A 24,502-nucleotide genomic window follows, 5' to 3' on the forward strand; every position below is an offset into this window, starting at 1 on the left:
ATTAAAAACTACATGTAACCTCGATTAAACAGCAAAAAGCATCAAACTTAGACGAACTGTGGTTATTAACATAATTGATGAGTAGTGAAGTTTAATTTCAAACTACCATTGTCGATATTTCATTGAAATTTTTCCTCGAAGTTTACATGTGGTTATAACGGACAAAGGGTAGTCAACAAAATAATAACAATTTTGTTTAAAGTTATGTATAAATTATTTAACAAATATGTATTTTCCGAAAGTATGGTATTTCTATTACCAGCTACATTTCACATTTATTTTATTTAGGGTTTAATTTAAGTAGGAATTATTTTAATTATTGTATTGAGATGTGCATTTTATTTAACCAATGTAACATAAAAGTGTATAATTAGTTTGTATATCTTGAATAATAATAATTATTAATAGTATTACGGAAATAAAAAATTCCTTTTCAATGAATTCCCATTTACCTTATATCATAACTTGTCAGTAAGTTACTGTTCAATTGGTGAAACGATTATTTATCGATTTTATTTTTCATTATACTTTTAAATATTTTATAAAGTTCATGATTATTCCTCAAACTACAACTTATATGTAGAATTAATTAATAGGTATACAGTATTTTAATTTAAACATCAATTTAAACAATGATTTTAATTTAAATCGAATTAATTTACATATAATTAATTCATTAACATAAACTGACAAAAATAATTTGATTTAAATTTTAACTAGAGTCTTAGTCTCACTTCCTCATTAAATTTATTTCAGATTCTTTATTAATTTATAATTAATTAAGAATGATTTAATTAAAATCTAGTAAATGAAGTTTCGACACGGTTGCTGGGGTGCTCATGTTGAGCAAAACTTATTGGATTATCCATTTTCTATTTTTTGTATCTATTTATTTAATAAAAACGTTGATAGGCAACAGACAATCTATTATTAAAATTATTATCATTATTATGAACAGTCGTATATTTAATTCACAATGAATTTTTTTTCTATTTTTTGTATTAACTTCTTTGATAAATGCTTTTTCACAATGTGTTAGAAAAATTATCATCATTATTATTTATTGGATTACCTATTTTCTATTTTTTGTCTCCAATTCACTCATAAAAGCTTTGATAGGCAACAGATCTATTATTAAAATTATTGACATTATTATTAAAACATATTAATATTAATTTTCTTAATTTTGTACGTCTTAGTAAAAACCTTAATTTATTATTATTAATTGTTCGATTACACCATCAAAATAAAAATATCATAAGCCAACATTATAATTTAAACTAAGTGAGATTACCTATTAATTCAATTCAAAGTCCCGATATCATTGGCAATCTGCAAAAAGGGAATCAGCATTTTAGCCAACGATAACTTGGTTTTGAATTGGACAACAAACCATTTAAACGAATCGAAATCCCATTACCGCTAAAAATTGATGATGGGACTACAGTGTATACAACGACAGAATGATTAGTTTAATTGTACAGTTGACAATTGAAATCCGCCTGTTATTTCGGAGATCGTCCCTTGGCTAAATGTTGTATGTATGTACAGACAAATTTGATTTGGTGCAGCACGCACGTTGTTTGCTCCAAATACGTCAATTGAATGAACTTTTCTCGTTTGACATAATTGAAAACAATCACAATGATAAAATTATAATGGAACGATTGTTTCTTCCAATATTGAAATTGGAAATTAATGCAGTCACTTTTTTTACGTCGAATATAAAGTACAAAAACAAATAAAAATTCTAATTCAATTTTGCTCATCTATTGGTCCATAGATTACTGGCGATGCGCCGTGGCGTTAAATATTTATATTCCAATGCCGTAAAAGGCGAAGGAGGTATTCGAAGCGTCTTGATGCGAATGCTCATTTCAAATTTAATTAAAAATGAATTACCAATAGTGAGTCAAAGACTTTAAAATAAAGAAATACACAATGGGACCCCATCTCTGGGTCGAGATCCAAATCGATAAGCAACAATGGATGTAGACCGTGTCTATACAATTTTTCCACCTGTCAGTGCCGCAGGAAGGATAAAATAATAATGAAATGACAATCAGCAGAAGAGCACTCGTGTCTACGGCTATTTGCAATAATCATGCGATTCATTACGAGAAATGTTTGCCGAGAAGATTTCGTGGGCGAAAATCAATTCTCATTGTTCGTTAATTATGTCAATATAAACGGAATGTTAATTAATTTGATTTTGATTGATTATGATCACATCTTAAAGTTTAAATTACGATACTAAGTTAATTAATGGATTATTTTATTAAATGTAAAAATAATTTAAGTGCATGTTAAATCTTTTGTTTAAAACTGTCTAAATAACATTAGTTTTCAGCTAAAATGTATGAATTTTGTTTTACATATTTTTGGGATAATTTTCGGGTGTAAGGAAAATTTAATTTTCATGTAATTTTTAGCCTCTCATGATTTGAATATTTTTTCAACAACAAATAATTCTAATTTACCAAATTTTTTACTTTTACTAGATAGTTTATTTATTTATCAATGTTTCAAGCATCAATACCAAAATCTGATATGAAAAAAAAATGTAATGATGGAAAGAAAAATAAACTTATATTTAAATTTACTGCTAAATTTCTGTATGTTCACATAAATATCACTTTCGGGATTCCAGTATATTTTCAACAATAAATAATTCCAGTATCACAAGTCTTATACATTTAATCGACAATTTATTCAATTACCAACATTTCAACCCTTGGGGAACAAACATCAGATATGAAACAAAAATGTTATGATGGAAAGAAAAATAAACTGATATTTAAATATACTGCTAAATTTCTGTGTATTCACATATTTATCACTTTCGGGATTTGAGTGTTTTTATAATAACAAATAATTCCAATATCACAAGTTTTATACTTTTAATCGACAGTTTATCCAATTACCAACATTTCAACCCTTGGGGAACTTAAATCAGATATGAAATAAAAATGTTATAAGGAAAAGAAAAACAAATTGATATTTAAATTTACTGCTAAATTTCTATATGTTCACACATTCAGTATTTGAGTGTTTTTTTAATATCAAATAATTCCAATATAACAAGTTTCATACTGTTAATCGACAGTTTATTCCATTATCAACAGTTCAACCCTTGGTGGACCAAAATCAGATGTGAAACAAAAATGTTATGATGAAAAAAAGCTTATATGTAAATTTACTGCCAAATTTCTATATGTTCACATATTTATCACTTGATTTGAGTGTTTTTATAAAAACAAATAATTCCAGTATCACAAGTTTTATACTTTTAATCGACAGTTTATTGAAATACCAACATTTCAATACTTGGTGGACCATAATCAGATGTGAAACAAAAATGTTAAGAGAGAAAGAATAATAAACTGATATTTAAATTGACTGCTAAATCTCTATATGTTCACTTCTTTATCCCTTTCATGACTTGAGTGTTTTGTCAACAACAAATAATTTCAATATCACAATTTTTATTAAAGTTAAAAGTTTAATCGACAGTTTATTCAATTACCAATCAACCCTTGGTGGACTAAAATCAGATATGAATCAAAAATGTTATAAGAGAAAGAAAAACGAATTGATATTTAAATTTACTGTTAAATTTCTATATGTTCACATATTTATCACTTTCGTGATTTGAGTGTTTTTTAAAAACAAATAATTCCAGTATCACAAGTTTTATACTTTTAATTGACAGTTGATTCAATTACCAACATTTCAACCCTTGGTGTACTAAAATCAGATATGAAACAAAAAGGTTATAATATATATATATATATATATATATATATATATATATATATATATATATATATATATATATATTATTCGTGTATGTATGAACGAGAAATAATTAAATGTTGTGATTAATACATATGAATTTGGTTATACTTGCACTGATCTTTCTGACATAGTTGGGACATTTGTGTTGTCCCAAATATTTGTTAAGGACTCCCTGAACTGCGTTCAAATATTTATTAAGTACATTCTCGTTATACATTATATTTAAAGACCATTTTGAAATGCTTACTTCAGTTAAACTTTTTGGTAATACCGGAAATTTCTTTTTCAAGAATATATTACCCCCATAATTGAAATTACAGGAAAAATATCGAAATATAACAGTCACTGTCTATTAGAACTAGAAACATTTTTAATTGAAAAACCTATTAACGAAAAATAAAAAATATAAATTATAAAATCAGAAATACTGAATACATAAAGTAAAAAATGAAAATTTATAAATTTATAAGTTAAAATTTACAAACTATCACCAATAGTCCAACAAAATTAAACATTTGAAATCAAGCTGTGATGACCTATTTAAATTACACTACTACAATACATGTTAACACAAGTACAATTACATCAAATTGCGAACGGATCACGCAATAATTATTCTATTTATTGTGCCAAAATTTAACCTGAAACTGCAGCTGACATACAATAAGGCAAACTATACAAACTGTTTGTAGTATTATTAACGCATCAGTCGATTCTGTAATTGTAAACGGGCCCCATGTGCAATCTGAAGGTTTGATACGTGTCTAATTCGATTATTTGTCCGTTCTCGAACAATTTGTAGGAATTGAGGTCGGACAATAGATAATGGGATCAATTTCATTGCGAATATAATGCTTCGCGTGTAAAACAATTTGTAAGCCTTTCAAAATTTATGCCCGCACTTCGTGTTCACCTTTTTAACATTCCGGCTTCATTGACAATAAAAGGCATACGATGTTTAAAGTAAATTGCGTCGTAATATCTTACGGTTTTAAAATGATTTACAGTTGAAATGTCACAGTTTTACGACCTGTCTTAAGTAAAATGCTACCAAGGACGAGTTCTTATTTAACGGAAATTATTTTGGGGCTTTACTTGATGGATGGAACCATCTTTTCGTTGGGATATACAGTGGGGTTGTAAAAACTTTCCCTCTAATAACTTTTGAATGAAGTAAAATGGTAATTTCGAATAAACACCACGTAAAATGTTGACAATCTGACTAAATTAACGATAAAGTAGACATGTGCTAAATTGGACAGTACCATCAATTACATTTTTTAATGGTGGGCTTGTAATATCTTATTTGAAAGGTCTTTCTGGCTACTCTTTATGATTTCACTGTATAATATTCCCAACTTAGTTTCAATTTAATATTTTCCTGATATTTAAGCCACTTTAAATTTAAGTTAAAAGCTTTTATATTCACTTTTTTAAATATTTATCAAAATCAAGACTAATTGGTGGCAATTAGGGAAGGTTTTTGGAAGAAATGGTGCACGCCATTAAAATGCAACATAATATCTTTGAACAGTAACCCATTAATCAATTAAACCATCAAATATTTACAATTCAATCATAATTAATAACCGTAAATATTTATGATTGATAGGCTAAAAATCACAAAACGTAGGTCATAATCGATCTGCCTTTTTCGCAGTACAACGGCGCAGAAGTCGTCCTAAGAAAATATTCCAAAGGTCAATTCAATTTGAGCGACGGAACACTATCAATTCAGCACCGCCATCGAGTACTTTGGTATTAATTCGGGCCAAGATCTTTTGCGACATGCGGACCCTTTTAATTAATTTAGCAATGGCCAGCTCATCACTATTGACTCTAGATGTCCGCCCGTCCCGACTAATTCCGCAGCGTTTAAGCTCCTGAAAGCGACACCACCTGCTACTCCGCAGGAATGCATAGCCAAATAAACCCGATAGATGTAAAGAGGATTATTGGCCAAATGGTCCTTCCCATTCAATTGCCGGAGCTGGCTTTTCGGCGCTTAACTGTGCCAACTACTTTGTAGTTTTGCTGAGCTTTTCTTTGGATTATTGGTTAAAAATTGTTAACATATTTACGTCTTTCAACGTGTTTCAACTTATTTTACTGAGTTTTAGTATTTGGCATAAAAGTTTTACAACCGCAAAAAGTTGTTCGCATTTCAAGTAGCTTAACATTTTACATTTCAAACACAAAACTCGTAATTGTCCGTTAACTCACAACGATACAATCTAAAATGACGCCTCAAATTATGGAACTGTCTCTGGAAATTTGAAACGGGACAATTATCATGATTAAGACATCAACATCCATTTTCATTATTGTTTCTAACCAGATACAATCTCCAAAAGTGGGGACATACTTAAATTCGTATTCATTATTTAAATGAATGAATTATATTTGCATTTGTATCGTTTTCATGATCTAACTGTAACAACATTAATCAGATATAGTGGGTGAATATAAATTTAATTATGTATGCTAATTATTTAAATACCTTTATTAAAATAACTTTTTAACTACTTTTTTTAAGTTTTTTATATGTGCTTTAAAGTTTTTTTTATCTTTTATCTCTTTTAATATTCTCTTATTTACTTTGGAACTAACAAATTTGTTAAAGTATATGTTTGGACTCACCCCACTGGTAATATATCAATCTATTGATTTTTTTTAAATATGAAAATATGCGGAATGATTTATCTAACTTATTCATAAGATGTTTATCAAGAACAGAAAAAAATTGAAATGATTTGAAATTTTTAAATGAATTATAACTTGATTTGAACTATTCTTCTAATTTATTTTGTTATTTTCTCAGTATATCTTTAAATTATTAATTATCAATTTTTTTTGAAAAATTTTGACATAGTAATGGTCTAACTAAAATATCTGTAAAGTCACCAATTTTAATGTTGGAAATTTCCAAAGACCATCTTATAAGAAGTCTTCATTGTTATTTCCAAATTTTATACAGGGTGTAAGTTTAATGTTTGTGTCTTAAAACATCAATAGTTTATCAAAAATGTAATGTAATGTCAGATACAAAACAAATGTCGTCCATAAGGGTTAAACCAGTCGAAAGGTTTATTTAATTCTGGTTTAATATTTCATTGAAAATAACAATGTTTTAAGATTCACAAAATTAAGCGTAAATAACGAACACCCTGTATAAAATTTGGGACAACTAATAATGGTTTTTTTTTTGGAACATACTTGATTAACGAGTATGTCAAAAATGAATTTTCCAACATCGACATTAGCTGATTTACAAACATTTAAAGTTACACCATCAATCTGTAAAAATTTTTGGAAAAAAATTAAAAACTCAAAAATTATTAGGATTTAGGTATAGGATATGGTATAGCCATTTTATTTGTAATTACAAGTGGAATTTAAAAATCTAAAAATATACCTGGTGTTCTATTGAATTAATTAAATTTAACTGAATGAAATTATATTCAAATTAAATTAGTTAAAGTCAAGTTATAATTGATATAAAAAATTCAAATCAATACCTTTTTGCGTTTGTCATAAACATCTAATAAAATAATTAAGTTAAGTGAATCACCCTGTATATACAGTGAAGTCACAAACTATTATGAGGTCAACCAAGAATTAGAAGTTACTTTTTAAACATTTCTAACTTAATATCTAAATAATTTATAGTATCCATATGGTACTGAACAATTTGGCACATGTCAACTTTATTCCAGGTCGATATCAAACCTGATAAGCATTTTACAAATCATAAACCACCTGAAATGAAATACAAATTGTGTCTCTGTTTTTTAACAATATTTTTGTTGATACATAATTGGTATTTGTTCAACAAACAGCCCATCAATAAAAACAAATTTAAAGCGACATCGTCCAATTATTCTGCGTTCCCTTCCCCACACCGAAATGAATGTTACCATTTGCGTACGAAGTACGGACGTATGTAAGCTTCGTGGAATAATAGAGTGTGTAGGCCGACTTAATATTTTGAGGAAACAATATATTATTTATAAAAATTGCCATAGGCTCGAGACGGGTTGATAACAATGCACGGGATTAAATTATTCTGCCGCAAGATAATTTTGCAGCTTCCGCAAGTTCGTTTAACATTTTTTAAGGAGGCGTGTTTCTCTCGTGTTTGTCGAAAACGTTGTTGAACACGAAACAAATTATCTGCGAACAATTTTATTTGTGTATTTTTCGTGCCTCCTTTCAATTTTGTGTATTATTTTTATCGATAAAAAATATTTTTTGAATACAGTTAAAATAATCCATAGCTTTGTTTTATTTATGGGAAAAGTCACAGGTACGAATTGATTTTCCATGATAAATCAACATAGAAGTGGATTCGGATAATATTTTTAGACTCGCTTTTTCACGCTTCTAATTTATGAAAACATCGCTGCAATCGACATGGTGTATGAAAACAAACCGTGTTGTTATTGAAAATATATTTACATCCCATTTTTATGATTGGAATTTTGATTGAATATTGTTGTGTACTTCGGCAAAAAAATATATACACACTTTTTTAATACGCCTACACGATAAATTTAAAGGAAAGTAACTATACTCCATTCAAACTAGCTGCGGAGTAACATGAACAAATTTAGTTGCCTGATAAGCACGTTAATTCAGGTAATTCTCTTAATTCTTTTTAATTTAAATTAATCTCATAATTATTAAATATCTAAACATTTGGGACTCCCTTTATATACAGATGTCTTCATTTACATAGTTTTTATATAACTTTTTATTTCAAGAGTTCATAACCAAACCATATATTTAATACAGTTGATTTTATAATTTATTTCTGGGTCCTTAAACTTAGAGGTGTCCATTTATCGATACAAATTAAACAACAAATTATATAAAAATTCCGGAATGGTGGAAAGCATGGTAAAATTGTAGTCGATTTAAATTTAAACAAATTCATCATTTCAAGACGATTTCCAATTTTAACAGAAGGAATACACTGGAAAGTAGCCCCAAAAGTGATAGAAAACGTGGAGAATCGTATGCTTCCATTTGCTGAAGACGATATGTGTTTAAGGTGGACCTTCTAGCACGATAACGATTCAGAACACACACCTAAGTTAGTTAAAGAATAGTTCACTTCTCAAGGACTACGTGTAATATCATGGCCAGCACAAAGCCCAGACCTCAATCTAGTTGTATACATGGGATGAAATTAATCGGAAATTCTATGAAAAAAGACTGTCAAATTTAAAGAAGTTCAAAATCAATGATAAGAAATATAGAAGGATTATATTGAAAAGGTACTGAAATCACTGAGAAAAAAGTATTCAGAAGTTATTAGAAATAATGGATATGCTACTAAATACTAAATAAAGGAAGACTAAATGTATGTAAAGTTGTTTTATTTTATAGTTGCTTTACTTCTGACAAATGAATTTTTTTCAAATAATAATAAATAAATGACTAATTAAATCCATTAATAAACAATTATATTGCCTTATTGTCTAACATACTGCATACCGGACAATAATATGGATGTTTAAACGTACACCTTTATCAAGACAAATGAAAATTTCTAAAGTTGCTCTTCATATAGTGTATTTATTTAATTTATTAATATTATTTATTTAAAATTATGGTAAACAATATCAATTATGCTAAATTATTGATTCCAAAATAATATTTTTTAAATATTATATGGATATTGTTAATTTTAAAAAAGATCATACCTTGTATGAATAGACTATAGTGAGAGACATTTGATAATCATTATTCAAAAGCAAGAGCAAAAGAAATTATGTTCACGTTAAGAATATTTTTCAAGACCTATCCAGAGATAGATGCTCAAGAAAACCAGGTAAAAAATTGTCAGTCGGGTTTTTATTGCCAGACGAAATTATTTCACCCCAGGCCGTTTTGGTGACTTTCATGAGTTTTATACTTTATCGACCTTTTTGTTTCACTTTCAACAAAGGGACCAGAAGAGTCCTAGACACTTTTTTCATGCCAACAAAAAAACGTAACACATTCGTATTAGTATGTAATACGTTGAAATATTAAAGAGTTGGACTGCAAGTCAATTGTTCCGCGTTGATAGACGCATCCAGTCATTTTTCATTTGCACCGGATATTCGCGAACTTTGGATGTTGATGAAACAGCCTTTATTGTTCCGTTCCGTGCGCCATCATCAATTCAGAAAATTTTATTGCGTTTGGAATATTGCGTCGTAAAATTAATTCGGTTCGTTCCGGGATTCGCACCTAATTGTCTACATTTTGTTAATATTATGGAAACGCGGGGTTAACGTTTCCGTTTACGCGCGACGCAAGAGAAATTCATTAATAATTCAATTCGCAATATACAATGTCATTTCTATCGTATGTATGAAGGTTCTCCCTGGGGTTATATATAAGACACAAACTTATACATTTCAATCCTGTGGCACGAAATAAACTTTTCGGATTATAATTCCAAAACATACCACATCCAACAATCTGATGGATGTTTTGAGGCAATTTGCTGTGACATATATCTAATGCAAATTCTAATATTTTAACAACAACAAAAAATTTATGATATATGGTCTGACGTTTCAAACTATTTGAGATTCGTAGGTTGCCACATTGTTGTAAAAATTACACTAACCCCACGTTTCCGGACACTGAAAGTATTGTGTATTTATAGAAATAAACATCGATCAAAACGACCTTCAGTGAACTGTGAACTGTCGGTTATGTGCGCATTGTTGGTCAAATATCTTGTCGTATTTATCACTTGTTGATCAAAATTACACACGTGGTGGAAAATGGGTGTATAGAAAAAATGCCTAATGTGGGTTAATGGTGGAGGTGTTTAATACACTAAACTCTATTAATATAAAATATCTCTATTAATAATAATTTTCCAGGTCATAAAGCTGATCCTATTTAAATGACAGTAGCATAAATTTTTATTTAAAATAGGATTGGAAATAGTCGACGACATTGAATGTCTTTTGAAGTGTACAATTTGAATTTTCCATATTAAATAGAATTTAAAATATTTTCAGTTAGTTTTATTTTGACCAATTATATTATTTGAATAAACTAGAAAAGCAGAACAAACTCTGTCTCTTGTTATAATAGATTTCTGTAATTGTTTCGATTACTATGCGACGTTGTCTTGTTTCACTTAAATGTAATTATTCCTTCAATAGAATTTAAATAGATTTTTAAATATTTTCAGTATTTTGATGCTCTAGAGGTTCACTATTTAAAATTTATTTGACGACTTATATATGTTTATTAGACATAGAAATATACAACATTCCATTTCTTGATAAATTTTTATTTTATGGACCTTTTATTCGGTTCATTCTTAATTTACCTGCAGATTAACACCGTAAATTACCTCAAAGAATATTGTGTAATGAAGATTTTGCAACTATAATTGCAATTTTTGGAACAAGACAATCTGACAAGTAGCCCAAAAGTTTTACAAAGTGTAGAAGTAAAAATCGTTGTCTGATTGTTTTTTCACAGATGGGTCTAAATATGGGAAACCTTATATTACTTGAATTTCGACATGATGTACCCTTGATGAGAGACATCATGGCTCCAACTGTTATTTTTGGAGATGGTTCTGTAACAGGATGGGGTGGAATTTCAAGTCACGCAGTTATATTAAACAAAGAATCTATGAATGTTAATGACGATATCATTACTTAATTATTCAGCCAATTATTGCTCCATTTGATCAAGAATTTAGTACGTTTAGTTTACGTTTTTGTAGAGACAATGTTCGACCCCATCGTGCCAGAATTATAAATTATTAAATGATAACATTACTCGGCTACAGTGACCTGCACATTAACTGTTCTACAATCCAATTCAACATGCATGGGCCGTTTTCAAAGACAAATTTACTCTCAAACCCACCAGCCTCAAAATTTGGAGGAGCTTGTTGTTAGAGAAAAACGGTGAGCTATGGATAAAGAATATAGTTCGTAGAGCAAAGGGGAGACAAACCAAGTATTGATTTGATAAATGTAAATATTAATATTTTGATTTTTTTATATTTTTAAAATTTAAATATTTTTATTAATGGTTTAAAAGTGATGTTCTCATTTAATATCTGCAGGAGATTATATTGCTTAGTAAAACTTATTTTGATAACATATTTGTTCAAATATAATGACATAGTATACTAATTTTTGAAATAATTCAAATTATCCACTTCAAAATATATACAATAACTAATTACTCGAGTAACGCTGATAAATATGACTAACATTTATTGTAAATTTGAGTGATTTCAATCGTCAATCGAATGAATAGTTTTCATACATCAGTTCAATCGTCAGTTATAAGTAAGAAGTAGTAAGTCAGTGAGACCCATTTGAAACCTGGCCACCCTCATAAAGTGTGTATTTTTGTCCGATTTTAACTAACTTTTTTTTAATTGCAGATCATGGTATTTATGGACAAAATTTTTCTCAAATAAAACCAAACCTACTGTGTATTTTTTATGCATGAAAATTGAAGAAATCATATTAGACAATTTTTTATAAAAAAATCTAACTAAACTAAAAAAATTATATTAGAAATTAAACTTTCAACAAAATTGAAATATACAAATAATGCTGCACTAATTATACCATACTTATACAACTTTTATTTGCTTCCACCAATCCACCGTTCAATTCAATGCAATTATAATATCTTTTCCCAATTCGCGATAGAATTAATTAATCATGTGACAAAATTTTCCCAAAGAAAAAAGACAATTGAGAGAACTAACAAAGAATATATTTAAATAAATGGTGGACTCGTGAAAGCAAATAAAATTTGAGTATTACAAGTTATAGTATAAGTATAAAATTATTAGTATAATTAATAATGATGAAAATATAGTACTATTTTTTAATGTTTAATCCATAGTTTAACTTAAAAAAATAAATTCTAAGCAGAAAATAATTTTTAATTTTTCCACAGAATAATGAATATGCATATATATTGGTATTGAAGGGGGAATTTAATTAAGTGGTTTAATTAAATTCATTACAAAAAATTACTAGTATGATTTCTTCAATTTTTATACCTAAAAATTACCCAGTATGTTTTGGTCTTATGTCAAAATATGTCATATTTTCATATTTCACAATTGAAAAAATCTGACTAAAAATATAAATTTTATAGGGGTGTACCGCTTTCAAAAGGGCATAAAACATCGACTCATGTACCTCAAAATGAACAAAACTTCTTTCCATATCGCTACATAAGAAGGTGACATCATATTTATTAATAAAAAGTTAATAACCAGTAAGCTTTGTACAGAAAGTTGTTTTTTTTTATTGATCATAATTTAATCAGAAAAACTACTAATAAGAACATATTTAATAACGCATCGTTAAGTCAGTGATGGGGTTATTATAGTGAATAATCATTAGTTTCCAACTGTTAACGACATCGTTATCCTTTACGGGCAGAGAAAAGAATCTTGATTTATGTACGGCATCTGTCCATTCCTTTTCCTTTCGGGAATTCTCTGTTTCAAGTACCCATCACGTTGGCTATTTATCGAATCCCAGTGTTCCGAAACCGGAGCGGTCAAATAACGCTAAAACTTTACATTCTCCAGGCCCCTTACTTCCATCCCAACTTTTCGCTTTCGCACATTTCTTTCCGTCCAGCCGAACGACCGTATATTAAAAGCCGAGGACTATCTTGGACGCGAACACACCGAAAATTTCCACCACATTCGTTACATTGACGACGCTCGTTTTGTTCGTGTTCTTCGAGGAGTCGTCTTGGAAAAATTGCTGGCGGTCCTTCACGTTATCGATTCGGCGATTCACAAGTGGTAAGTCGAGGAACGTACATGGAAAACCGTGGATTCTCAGGATTAATCGGTACTCTTATGTTTACAAACATGTTTTATTTATTCCCGGTGAAAGAGAAAATAAACCGTTGTGTTAGGGTAAAAAGCTCAATAACATTAGAGCAAATGCTTAGAAGAATTCGACGTCGTATACTTTTACTGACGAGGCTCTTCCAAAATTTACGAAATACGTAGTATATTTATTCCGGACCAACGACCTTTTCCTTCAGGCTTCTTTCATTACACGCATCCCGTAACCCAATAGTTATTTGTCGAATCAAAGTGCCCCGATTAACATTTAGTAGGACTGAAGTCGCCATACATCCTGCCTTAACTGTTTTGTCCTTGTGCCGAACTTTTTCGATATAAATCAGAATATTAGGCTTCAGCCGGTGGAAGAAGTACAATAAATTCGATTGTCACTTCGACCTAATTAATAAAGTTTCTTCTGATTAGGAAACGAAAGTTTCGAAATAAAGGTTTATTAGGAGTCGCCAAAGTTTCTATTTATTTTTGGAAAATTCATTTCTCCCCTAATTTATTTCATCAATTTATATCAGGTCTGTAAAATTGACAATTAATACAATTTTATTATATTTAAATTTTAATTAAAATATGCCTCTTCAAATTTTTTGTAATAACAAACTGAATATTCTAAACATAAATTAAAAAAACAAAAAAAGGTCATTTCTCCGCTGATTTATTTCATCAATTTTCATCAGGACTGTAAATTTGACAATTAATACAATTTTATTGTATATAAGTTTGAATTAAAATATGCCTCTTCATATATTTTTTTTTATAATAACAAACTGAATCTTCTAAACATAAATTAAAAAAAACACCTTGAATTTGAATTTGAAAAGTTATCTGTGGTCAAACATATGTTTTACATTTATGTAAAGTATGGTCATTTTAAAAAATATACAAATAAAAGTTGTGACCACACATTAAACATACTTTTCCAAGGACACAAATATGCGAGCGTACACTCACAGCCAAACAAATATATATCTGAACAAACAATTACCTATCGATATCCGATAGAAGTCTTCAAACAGCTCCACCGAGGGCCTGCAGTTTCTGGTGCCAAAGCGAAGAACGTCTCACGGTCGACCGGCGCCTAACATGAAGAACCGGATGGCCGATGTGCGTCGTCGGCGTCTCGGCACACACACATACACAAATGTAGAGCGCAAGAGTCGATTGAGTCGGTTCGGCTGTGGAGGACGCGCGTCGACCGGGGCCGTCGATTCTGCACTGAGCGTCGGCACCGTCACCTGGACGATGTCGCGACGCCCTCGCCGTCTCGCGCAATACGCCGCGACGCCGAAGACGAGCTCACGCTCCTCCACCTCCTCATATTTGTCTATACATATTTAAATGTACGTAGGTAAAAATATGGGGTTGTCGTACATGTCACATGTGTTGCTAACAATATATATTATGGTAAATCGATGCATGTCTGCAATGTATCACTAGAACTTTCGGAGGGTATGAATTAAGTATGAGGATAATTGACAGTCTCTTGACAGAATTTCCAATATGGAAAAGTTATGAAGTGTCTTAATAAGGAAATGGACGTACAGAAGTTGAGGCAGAAATTAGGTCTTTCAACCCTCTGCTACTTTAAACGTCTAAAATAAAATAAAATAAATCTTTTTGCGAATTGTGTAGTTTACTACAAATCAATCAAAAGGTTAAAAAACATGTATACACGTGATTTAATCGATGCTCATATATGGTATTTTTAAATTTTTGAACTTTAATGAAATAGCATACATATTCTATACTGTACAAGGTGATTCACCTAACTTATTTGTATAGAATTTATAGCAATTATAACTTAACTTAATTATTATTAATTTATTTTGATTAAAATTTAATTTCCGGTTTCGCTGTAAGTGACATTAACTTTGTTAATGTCCCTTGTATATTTTTGGATTTTAAATTCTTTATATAATTGCTAATTGTAATTGCTATTCAATATCCTGTATCTAAACCCAATAGTTTTTGAGTTATTTTTTCAAAAACTAAAATGTCTGTAAAACCATACATTTTGATGTTGGAATATTTATTTTTGGCACATTGTTTAATCAAGGACCAGCCGATAAGAAGCCATTATCAGTACTCCCAAATTTTATACAGAGTGTTCATTATTTACGTCTAATTTTGGGCATCTTAAAACATCAATAAATTAGTTATTTTCACTGGAACACCATTGACATGGTATAGCTATTCTATTTGGAAGTCACTTCCATCGAAAACTTTTCTTCAAAATAAATTATAAAAGTAATTCAACCCAACTTATAATTGTTATAAAATGCTTTTCCTCGTACTGCATAAACTTCAAATGAATAAATTTGGTACAGTCAGCGTCAGATCTGCAGTTACACTTCGAATTCAGAATCGCTTGCGGTGCATTGTTCCTCCCCACCACATACTCCCCGCTCACTCCGCGTGTTATGAATCATCATAAATTATGATAACTGATTAAAAATAATTAATCTACCTTGCACTGTCGATAGGTAAAGATGCCTCGAAACAAGGAAACAATAATACAAAAATATGTCTAAATTTAAAACTGTTATTAAATTTGAAAGTCTAATTATCATTAATAACTACTATTTTGTTTTTCATTTTTTGAGAATTTTATATATGAGAAACTGCTCATAATTATTTGATCGAATTCAATTTTAGTTTTAATATGGATCATAATATTTATAACATGAATTTTTGGGTGGTATTTAAACTTTTAAACAATAATATATTCGAATTATTTATTAAATGAATTAATTTACAATATATTTTATGTATCTTGATGAACAAAAATAAACCATATAAAATAAAAAATATAAAAAAATATAACTAAACCAATAATGAAAAATGTTCATTATTTACGTCTAATTTTGGGCATCTTAAAACATCAATAAATTAGTTACTTTCACTGTAACACCATTGACATGGTATAGCTAATCTATTTGGATTTACACGTAGAAAAAATATACAGGGAGATCCAGTGAAAATGAAAAAGTTCAAGTCACTTTCAACGAACACTTTTCTTCAAAATAAATTATAAAAGTAATTCAATCCAACTTACAATTATTATAAAATGCTTTTCCCCTTACTGCATACACTTCAAATGAGTAAGTTAGGTGAATCACCCTGTATATCATCGTTTTCCAAATATTGAAATGTAAATTGAGCAATCGTTGAAGATTGTTGATTATTCAATTATTTTTATTAACTTTCACATTTCTCTAGTTATTACAATTATTTGAGTTTAATTCAATTAATAAAACGAAAGATAAAATATAAGTTTTACTCACTAAAGTAAATATTTTTATAATATAATTAAGTAAGTTACTTAACTACATTTTGGTAGTTTGGTACTAGTTTTACTCTATGGTTTTTGTCATCGTCAGCTTTATTTTGTAGTAATCTTTAATTTATTTATTTTGTATTATTATAAAATCACGTCTTTTCTATATTCTCTAATACGAATTTTCGTAATGATTAATAATTTATTTATTTTTAATTTAATAAAGTTAATTGAGCGTATGGAGATCCACCATTATGAATTTTTTTATTAACATGTACGGTGACAGCTTACCGTAACGCCTATTTGCGTCCATGAAAATTAATGAAGGTAAGTACATATATCGATTTGTTGTCTTATTAAATATAACGCTCAAATTAGTATTTGTCTACCGCTCAAGCTGCGTTGTATTACAAAAAGTAAGTTCAGATACTGAAACTTTGAATCTTTTAAATAGTATGACAATGTTGGAGTAATTTCTAGATATGTAACATAAGAGACAGACAAAGATCTAGAAAATCAGTAGGAAAGAAAACCTTATCAGACTGTAAATGGCAATTAAAGACGTTATAATCAAATATCTCGAGTAGGTGGATAGACAATGTAATTCCCCAAGTAACAAAATGGACACATTAGTGAATGAAAATGGTATTCACTAGAAGTTTGAATATTGAGAATTCCAATAGAAAACTTAATTATTGTAAAACTATAATAGACAAACTGAACGAGAACAATAAATAAATTGAAAACATTGTTTCCTGGTGGATACTACGTCACGTCACTCTGTCACGTTGTAATGAGATTTACATTTTTTATTTTATTATACCATTATAAGGCTTGCCATTAAGAAAATTTAATCGATATTGAATTGCGTTCACGTGAACTAAACTAAACGAATTAACAATATTGGAATCTAATTCTGGCGTAAACGAATAAAAACTACTGCGTCCTAGATTGCGTACAGTTAACCAGGGCTCTGGCAACTGGGAAAGCCGAATTGCGTATAAATCTCAATTGAATACTGGAAAACCAATAAATGCAACTTAACAGTCTGCCTCCTCGAATTGTTGTCGACCTAATTTAGTTAATTCATTTCAATTGCATTGTAGTGTATTAAACTCGAACGTTGCCACAATAATTATATATTATCTGATACATACAATAAAGGACAGTGAAATAGTACATAACGTTAATTAGCAATGTCTCTTTGAAAGTAAATATATTTGTCGGAGGGTTCATGTGAAACGCAAGTAGTTCTATGGTTGCATACTTATAGTACTTGGGTGGAATCAGCGGAAGTGCTAAGCAGGGGATGGTACTCGAACCGAGGGTGACGGTAGAGACCTGCGAGGGCGAACAGTTAAGCTCCGTCAGGGAAGCTGTGTAGAAGTCTTGGCTTGGCATAACCGGCGGGATCACAGCGTTTCATACTTCTAATTCTTTGACTATTAGTTATAATCCTGTGCCTGTTAGTTCAATTACATTGTAAGGACTATTTGTGTGTTATTTAATATTCGAAATGGCCGATAATCCTGACCGCGCTGCGACATATTTATTAAAATAATACAAAATCTACAAAGAATTATTACCATTACTATTAAATATATTTGAACGTGCTATTTCTTTGGTCAACCAAATCAGACTAATATATGCATATAAAGTAATATCTAAGACGTGTATAAAATGTATGACAAAATCTGAATTAAAACCTGAAATATGATAAAATATATTTGATTTTAAATTTTGCGCCTTTTCTCAGATCACTGTATATTAGTTATACAGTAGGTAAAACGTTTGACCTGTCTGAATTTAGAGAGAGACATGCAGGACAGAGACAGTAGAAGTCTGTCCCATTGTGGGAGACATACTGTCTCTATCGTACATGATGTCTCTTTCAGGATTCAGATGGATCAAACACTTTTTGTACTGTATATATTTTTTCCATATTTGAAATAGGTGATTTATTATATTTTTTGACTGATAGTAATAATAATTACAATCTCTAATTAAAACAACTGTAAATAGAGTATTTATTGATAAAATATACAAACATTAATAACATTCTACAAAAAACAATTTATGTGGCAACAAACTTGCCACTGTTCAAAGTTTCCACATATTTCAATCTGCACTCCATATTATCTGATGGCCTATTGTGAGCTGTCCAGACTGGTTCACCAATAAACAACCGTTTAGCTTTGATAAAATTCTAAAAATAGTAATATAACATAATTTAACGAATTTACTGTTGTTACTTAAACATTGTTGTACCTTATTATCCAACGTGAATCTGTGATAAATGCCACTAGGTAAAATTAACAAATCCCCTGGCACTACTTCAATCCTAATCCATTCATCATTTTTGTCCCTTACATCAAAGTATCCTGAGCCCTCAATAACCAACCTGATCTCCTCATCAGTGTGTAAATGCTCCGTATAAAATATCTTGAGCTTCTCCTCGTAATTAGGAAGGCATTCTTTAGAACAAACTAATTCGTCCTCGTAAGTATAACCTCTTTCTTTTTTGATTTTATCTAACACACCATCAGTTGAAAACGTGGCCGGATTCAACTATAATTTCTGTTGGAAACTGGCGCGAATTGCTAACGTAAATAGATCTTACCTTAAAATATTCGACACCGGAGACTTTTTTTAAATCATCAATGTCGATGAACGCCGGCGGATTTCTATGATGTTCGTTCCTTTGATCGCTTGGATCGTCGTCCATGTACCAGGCCCGTACCATTTTTAATTATTACAAACCTATTACGGATAAGCAACGACAATTACGAAATAAATAATATCAAAAACAGAAGCTATATACTATAAGATCAACAAGTGCGAATACACCGTGCGTAATAAGTGCGAAGTTAATGGATGCAAAGACATCTATGGATTGATAGCATAACTGGTCGTATTTATTAAAACTTTTCTATGAAATCAAGCGTTTATGTTAAACCCATGTTAATTTTGTTTAAAGTTATTAACAATTTTTAATTTTAACGTTGAGAAATTGCAATGAATATAAATTTCACATTATTAATCTAATAATTTATAAGAGTCACTTAATAGATGGCACTGAGCGCTAGCCAATAATTGGACAATATTCATTGTCGGACAGCCAATAAAAAACAAGTATTTCTGAGAGTATTTATAACGGCTTCATCTTTAAATTTGTTTGGTTGAGCTCTGTTTAAGAATCATCAACGTAATTTTTAATCAGTTTTGGGTGGTGTTTAATTATAATCTTAAGTGATTGTGTTGTGTAGTGCATTGTCATATAATACAACAAGTTAATTAAGGTATTTAATATTTTATTCTACATTTAGTAACCTAACCATATAATTCATGCAGTGCATCTAAAAAATGAGGCCGAGAAGAAAAGATACAGACACTTCCACGCTTGAATCTGAATTATCAGAAGCGTCACCGTTAAAGCAGAAAAAAAAAGGCAGGAGGAAAATCCGCCAGACTGAAGAATTTCATCAGACATTCAATCAAACATTAACTAGTGATACTTCTCCAAAAGAAGTAAATCAAAAAACAAAGAAATCAAGTAAATTGGTATTATTACCACAAATTGATAATGTTGCAATCGATAATGAAATAATTGAGGCAACCACAAAAAGTGCAATGCCTGAGCATGAAAATATTCCTAAGAAAAGAGGGAGAAAGAAAAAGAAGAAGTCATCAGATAAAGAAAATTTGGCAAATGCAGGTAATATTTACTCTAAATTTTGTTAATACAATTCATTATTTAACTCAATATTTTATTATTTATTACAGATAATGCATCCACAGAAGATACTGGATCTACAACTGCCGATACAAGCAAAACCAACAATTTGGTAGCAATTAAGAAAAAACGAGGTCGAAAGAAGAAAAGAAACTCTGATCAGCAAACTATTAATGTATCTCAAGAAAATTCTTCCACCCTCTCCAAATCACTTTCTGAAAGTCCTCTTGATATAACACAAAATGAGCCCCTTGTGAATCCTAAAAGAGATTCTATAATAAAAGAAGACTGCATGACAAATAACAGTAAACATGTAGAAGAGGATTCCACAATTCTCTCAAAATCACATTCTGACAGTCCTTCCAATACATCAAAAAATGTGTCCCTTGTAAAAAGAGATTCTACAGTAAAAGAGGATTCCATAAATAATTTAAATGAGTCACAGTCAGCAGATGATTCTGATATAAGTGTAAATTTAAAACCTATTAAAACAGTATTTGTAAATGATAGCACTGAAAGTTCAGATTATACACAAAATGATAATAATATTTTATCTACAATAAAAGAAGACCTTTACAATATTTGTGATATGAAAGAGCAACCAGTTAAAAGAAATTCCAATATTGCAAGTGAAACTCTAGAAGATCATGTTGAGATGTCAAATGCTGACCAACCTGTTGAATCTGAAGTACTAACCCATCAAAATACTGAAAATGAACCTGAAACTTCTGAAGAAATTGACAAATCAACAACAACAACAAAGAAGATGAGTACCAGAACTTCAGTTAAAAGGCAGTCAGTGCTTACACCAGTTGGAAAAAAACTGACAAGACATTCAACTGTAACCTTATCTTCACAATTTAAGAATCAACAACGTTCCACATCTGGTGCTACGCCAGTTGCCAAAAAATTGATGACCAGACATTCAGCTGCTGCTCAGACTGTATCAAAATCCGCAGCTACACCTGTTACAAGAAAATCTGTCGCGAGGATTACAACTGGTGCAACACCTTCCACATCTCAAAAGGTATCAACACCAATTACTAAAAAATCAGTAACAAGACAATCATTGTCAACAAATTTCGCTTCGAAAAAATCGATAACTAGGCAGCTGGCGGTATCTGAAAGTTTGAATGATCTATCATCTCAAGTCCAGTCACTGTCTTCAACGCCTAAAGAAACTAATAGTATTTTAAAGAAAAATACTCAAAGTGAAGGCAACCTTCCTAGTGACAAAAAATTAAGACATACTCTTCATTTCACCTCCAGGGGGAATAAACAAATAGATTCTTTGGGTTCCAAAGATGATTCAATTATAATGTTGGATGATTTGGATGAATCTGAAGATCCAAAAGAGAGGAAAGAAAGGTCTGCAAGTTTTATAGTGGTCAGTGATAATGATACTTATGACTTAAATGATAAAGAAATGAGTGACGAATCGGAAAAATCAGCACATAATGTTTCAAATACATCAGAAGGGGACAGCACAGAACATGTTGTCAATGAAAAAGAGCCCGTTAACCAGAGTAGAAAAAGAAGTACAGGGGTAAGTCGACAATCTGAAACTAAACAAGCATTAGAAGATAGTTTGAAAGAAAACGTTAGAACACGCACTAGCAATTTACATGAACGACAATCAGTTGCCACGCCATTCAGGAAGTCAAAGAATAAAAAGTCAACACCCACTGTTAATGATCCTATATCACTGCAGTCATTATCTAATTTAACAAGAAAAACTGGGAGTATTTTAAAAAGAAGGAGTCGTAGTTTAAACGAGTTACCCACCAATGAAGGTAGGAATAAAGTAAAGAAGTCTGTAAGCTTTGTACCTAGAGAGAGTAAACGAATACGAAATAATACTTATAACAAGGAGGATGATGAATCTCCTAAAAAGCTATTTGGTAATGACTCTAGTATACTATCAAATAGTAGTACACCAACTAAAACACCATTGACTTCGTTAAAATCACCAGGGAAAACGCCCATGAGAAAATCTAAAACGTCAAGAGAAGATTCTGAATTAAATTCCACCTTTGAAAAAGAGAATTCTACACTTTCAGCAACGTCACCAATAGAATCAGAAACTTTAAATAACACCTATGATAAAAATGAGCCACAACTTGAAACTGACAAGTCTCCTGAGAAGACCAGTCTAAATGATTCTTCCACATCAATGATTAAAACAAAAACTACAACTGATAACCTACATTTAGGAGGCAGTTTAGAAAACGAAGATTTGTGTAATACTACTTTTAACAAAGAAGATATAGAATGTTGTGAAACATCAAATGGAAGACTTGATAAAAGCGGAAAAAATAATTTATCAAAAATTTCGCTTTTTAGAAAATCGAGAAATAGTAGTATTCGATTGGATCAAATCAGTATGACATTAGATGATTCTCAAGAGTTATTTGGAGTGAATTCAACCTCCATAATGTCTGCAAAAGGCGTATTGGACAAAAGTGAACAAGAGAAGCCTGATAATTCATATAATTTAAATGAAACTTTCAACACTTCGATTAAATCGAAGAGTTTAAAAGTTGATCAGACCACACCAAATAGCAAATCCCCATCAAGTGCCAAAAAATCCCCAACTAAGAATTCTTCAATTAATAAAGATAATTCGCTGGGAAAAATTGCCACGCCAGCAGGAGAAATTGTTTGCGAGGCAGTTGGGCCTTCTAATACATCAGACAATAAGTCGCCCACATTTTCTGAGAGAAGAAAATCGAAACAAAACTCCTCTACTATGAATTTAAGAAGGACAAGAGGAGAAGAATCCACTTCCAATTTAAGTCTAAACGAATCCCTTGAGTTACTTGGTGTTAAACCAATTAATGTCGATACACCGAAACAAGCCTTGGAAAAATCTGCCGCAGCTTTGAATTTATCCAAACATGTCACACCATTTTTGAAAAAACTCGAATCAAGAAATAAAATACATCCACATTCAAGTACACCCAAAGAAAATCGTGTTGTCAAAAAACGGGCAATGGATGTATCGTTAAAAATGAATACATCAGCGAAGACACCATCAACTAAAAAATTCGTTGCCAAAAAGGTTCCCAATTTTGAGCTTATTCACCAAAGAGCTTTGGAAAAGATGGAAGATATCGCTTCCATGAAACTAAGAAAGGAACAAAGGGCGCAACTGCTCATGTCCGGTCAGAAACCAAAAATCGGACTTGACGTAAGCACAAAGGCAAACATGTCCAACAAAAACATTGTTAAAAAGAAGTCACGCATACCGCTTTTCTTACGCCGACCAGAATCTAATTTGAAACCCACCACACCAAAGAACAAAGTCAATAAGTTTGGTTTCAAGGTGGATAAACAGGCCACCAAAGTAGAGCAAGTGAAGGCTGTAGCTTCAAAGACACATATCGTAAGGGCTGGTGTTGAGGATCGGCGAAAACACATTCAAGGTGTGAGGACTAATAGAAGATTCGAACTTATGATGAAGATGAGAAATAATAACTAATATTTAATGTGTTAATTACTTACTAAGCTTATATTATGTATCTTTATTTAACTGTAATAGTTAGGCTTCTTTTTGTTTTTAATAAATTATGTTAGATTATGATAATGAAAGTTGAGTTTTTATTGTTTTACTTGGCAATTTTTTAATAAAATTGAATAAACTAATTTTACTTACCTTTTGTTTTAATTGAAATCATGAAATTGTTTTGATCTGCGGTTCATCCTTATGGACAATTATATTTTAAAACCAATTTGTAAATACTATATTATATATTTCTGTCCTCAATCCATATTTCAACTTGACCAAACTGGATAAGGTATGGGTGGTTGG

The 24,502-nt window shown here is 30.4% G+C and overlaps 3 protein-coding genes and 1 long non-coding RNA gene across 4 annotated transcripts in view; 2 read left to right on the forward strand and 2 right to left on the reverse strand.

Annotated features, from left to right (window-relative positions):
• The window catches only part of LOC109600372 (RNA polymerase-associated protein CTR9 homolog), a 357,258-nt gene that overhangs the window by 296,926 nt on the left and 35,830 nt on the right, over positions 1-24,502 (reverse strand). The window lies entirely within an intron of this gene.
• LOC126264835 (uncharacterized) lies at positions 8,578-9,166 on the forward strand. The gene is made up of 2 exons (XR_007547453.1): positions 8,578-8,697; positions 8,764-9,166. It is a non-coding gene; the product is annotated as an uncharacterized LOC126264835 (long non-coding RNA).
• On the reverse strand, positions 18,957-19,803 carry LOC109601647 (acireductone dioxygenase). Its single transcript, XM_020017905.2, has 3 exons — positions 19,579-19,803; positions 19,227-19,526; positions 18,957-19,164 (listed from the first exon to the last, which is right to left on the reverse strand). Exons 1-3 carry the CDS (start codon positions 19,699-19,701, stop codon positions 19,033-19,035), a joined length of 555 nt encoding a protein of 184 aa, XP_019873464.1. The 5' UTR covers positions 19,702-19,803; the 3' UTR covers positions 18,957-19,032.
• Positions 20,119-24,346, forward strand: LOC109601649 (dentin sialophosphoprotein-like). Its single transcript, XM_020017911.2, has 3 exons — positions 20,119-20,257; positions 20,310-20,673; positions 20,742-24,346. Exons 2-3 carry the CDS (start codon positions 20,322-20,324, stop codon positions 24,170-24,172), a joined length of 3,783 nt encoding a protein of 1,260 aa, XP_019873470.2. The 5' UTR covers positions 20,119-20,257; positions 20,310-20,321; the 3' UTR covers positions 24,173-24,346.

Source organism: Aethina tumida, chromosome 3 (genome assembly GCF_024364675.1).
Source record: "Aethina tumida isolate Nest 87 chromosome 3, icAetTumi1.1, whole genome shotgun sequence".
NCBI classification, from domain to species: Eukaryota; Metazoa; Arthropoda; class Insecta; order Coleoptera; family Nitidulidae; genus Aethina; species Aethina tumida.